At 21.1% G+C, this 2,018-nt stretch overlaps 1 protein-coding gene across 1 annotated transcript; it reads right to left on the bottom strand.

Moving 5' to 3' along the window:
- Positions 1–288: 288 nt before the first annotated feature.
- PCYB_004470 (hypothetical protein) lies at positions 289–816 on the bottom strand (the record flags this gene model as incomplete). The annotated part of the gene is made up of 2 exons (XM_004227868.1): positions 289–539; positions 594–816. Coding segments are annotated over 2 exons (474 nt in total), but the record flags the coding sequence as incomplete, so codon positions are not given.
- Between the last annotated feature and the right edge of the window lie 1,202 nt (positions 817–2,018).

A 2,018-nucleotide genomic window follows, 5' to 3' on the forward strand; every position in this document is an offset into this window, starting at 1 on the left:
AATAATAATATAAAATATGTATAATATATTTATTAAATTGTAAATAGACATGTATGATGTAATTATTTAACAAGAATACAAAAATTATGTGTAATAAATAAATATGCTCATAAATTATATGAAGCATCCGGGGTCATATAAGATACAACTTCTCCAAGAAATGCATTGCCAACTTTTGTACCAGTGCAGGAAATAGAATCAGGAGTTTCTGTAATACTTATTTGGAGATGATGTGTATGTGCTATTTTTTGTGCTTGAATTTGTGATGTGCTCGTTCATTTTCTTTTTTTAGTATATCTTGGTAACATATAAACTCAGGTAACAACATTTCTGGATTGTACTTTTTACATTCCTCAAAAAAATTTGGACATTCAACATTATAAAAGATAGAACATCATTCATAAAACAGTTATAGAGCCTTTTTTTGTACATAACATATTTATAATAATCATTGCGTCCTGTATTAAAAAATTTAGCGGTTGATATAATTCCATCAATATCGACGTAGTATTCATATAATTCTTTTCTTTGTTTCCAATCTGTGTAACTAAAAAGAAATATATCAGTTTTACATTTCTTATATTATTATCTACTATTTCTATCATCAACACGTTCATTCCATATTTTTTCTAGTACATTACAAGCATTATCTAATTCTGACCTTTTCTTAGGATAATAAAGAACACTTAAGGTACTATATGCCAAATAATTTAAAAGTATACAGATACTGAACTTGTTTCTTTCATTATCTGATATATTATTATTATTTAAATAATTTAAAATAGTTGAACAAACACATCTTACATGTCTATTATGCTTCGGATTTTGAGGTGTACGACATTCTCATCGTAATCAATGCGTTTAATGCCATTTTCTAATTTATCATAAAATTTCCTTGAATTTAATTTTTTTTAACTTGAAAAAGATACTATCTAAATATAATGAAAAATGTTAAATGGGTTAAATATTTGCACCAAGGAACATTAATAAAAATAATTTACGTAAAGTGAATCTTTGAAGTTAATGGAATGGTAATAATTATATATAGTATATAAACATTACATCTAGTTTTCTCCAGTCTGCATTTGTTGTACCCATCATTTTTAAAAATTCATTAATTTTTTATTTTATTTTTAAATGTATCATTTATACATAAAATTTATCTATTTTATGCAAGGCTATCTCTTATGACAGCTATATTAAAAAAAAATTTCTTAGAAAATAACAATTTTTACCTAAAATGTCAATAAGTGATAAGTTTAAAACTATATATACCATGTAAAAATAAGAAAATCTGGTCATAAAAATAATTATTGAAATGAAAATTAAGTGCATTTATTATAGAAGTATAATGATATATTTAAGAAAAAATACAATGTTACAAACTGTATAAATTTATATCCTATAATTTATAATATAATTCGAAGAACAACGTTTTTGAAGTTATATACACTGATTATAAGATTATTATAAATAATATAATGAATGAATAAAATAACTAAACGAAAAAACACATCTCTGTTTAATAAGGAAAAATATATATAATTATTATATTTTTATATATAATGTAGCGAACATGGGAATGGACTATATGAATTAATATAAAAATTTATTAAATAAGGTGTTTTACTTGTTATTATAATATTAAATATAATTTTGGTATAGTTATAAATATTTATATAAGTAATATTAAATTTTCTATGAAAATAATTATTAGAGTATAAATTACTGATATTACAATACACATATTATTTTATAGATTATAAATGTATTATGTAAATTGATAATAATATTATAAGCGTATGAAATATCTTTTAGGAATTAAAAAAATTTTAAAATATATAAAAATATATTTATTAATATGATGGCAATGTGACATGTGGCTAATTAAATATTGGACTGTATATATGTTTTATATTAATTTTACATAATAAATCAGCAAATATTAGATAATTTGAAATTTTTTCCCTGCTTTATTTAATTCTTTTTTTTTTTTTTACTTATGAATATAGATAATT

The sequence above is a fragment of the Plasmodium cynomolgi genome, assembly GCF_000321355.1.
Source record: "Plasmodium cynomolgi strain B DNA, scaffold: 0507, whole genome shotgun sequence".
Lineage (NCBI taxonomy): Eukaryota > Apicomplexa > Aconoidasida > Haemosporida > Plasmodiidae > Plasmodium > Plasmodium cynomolgi.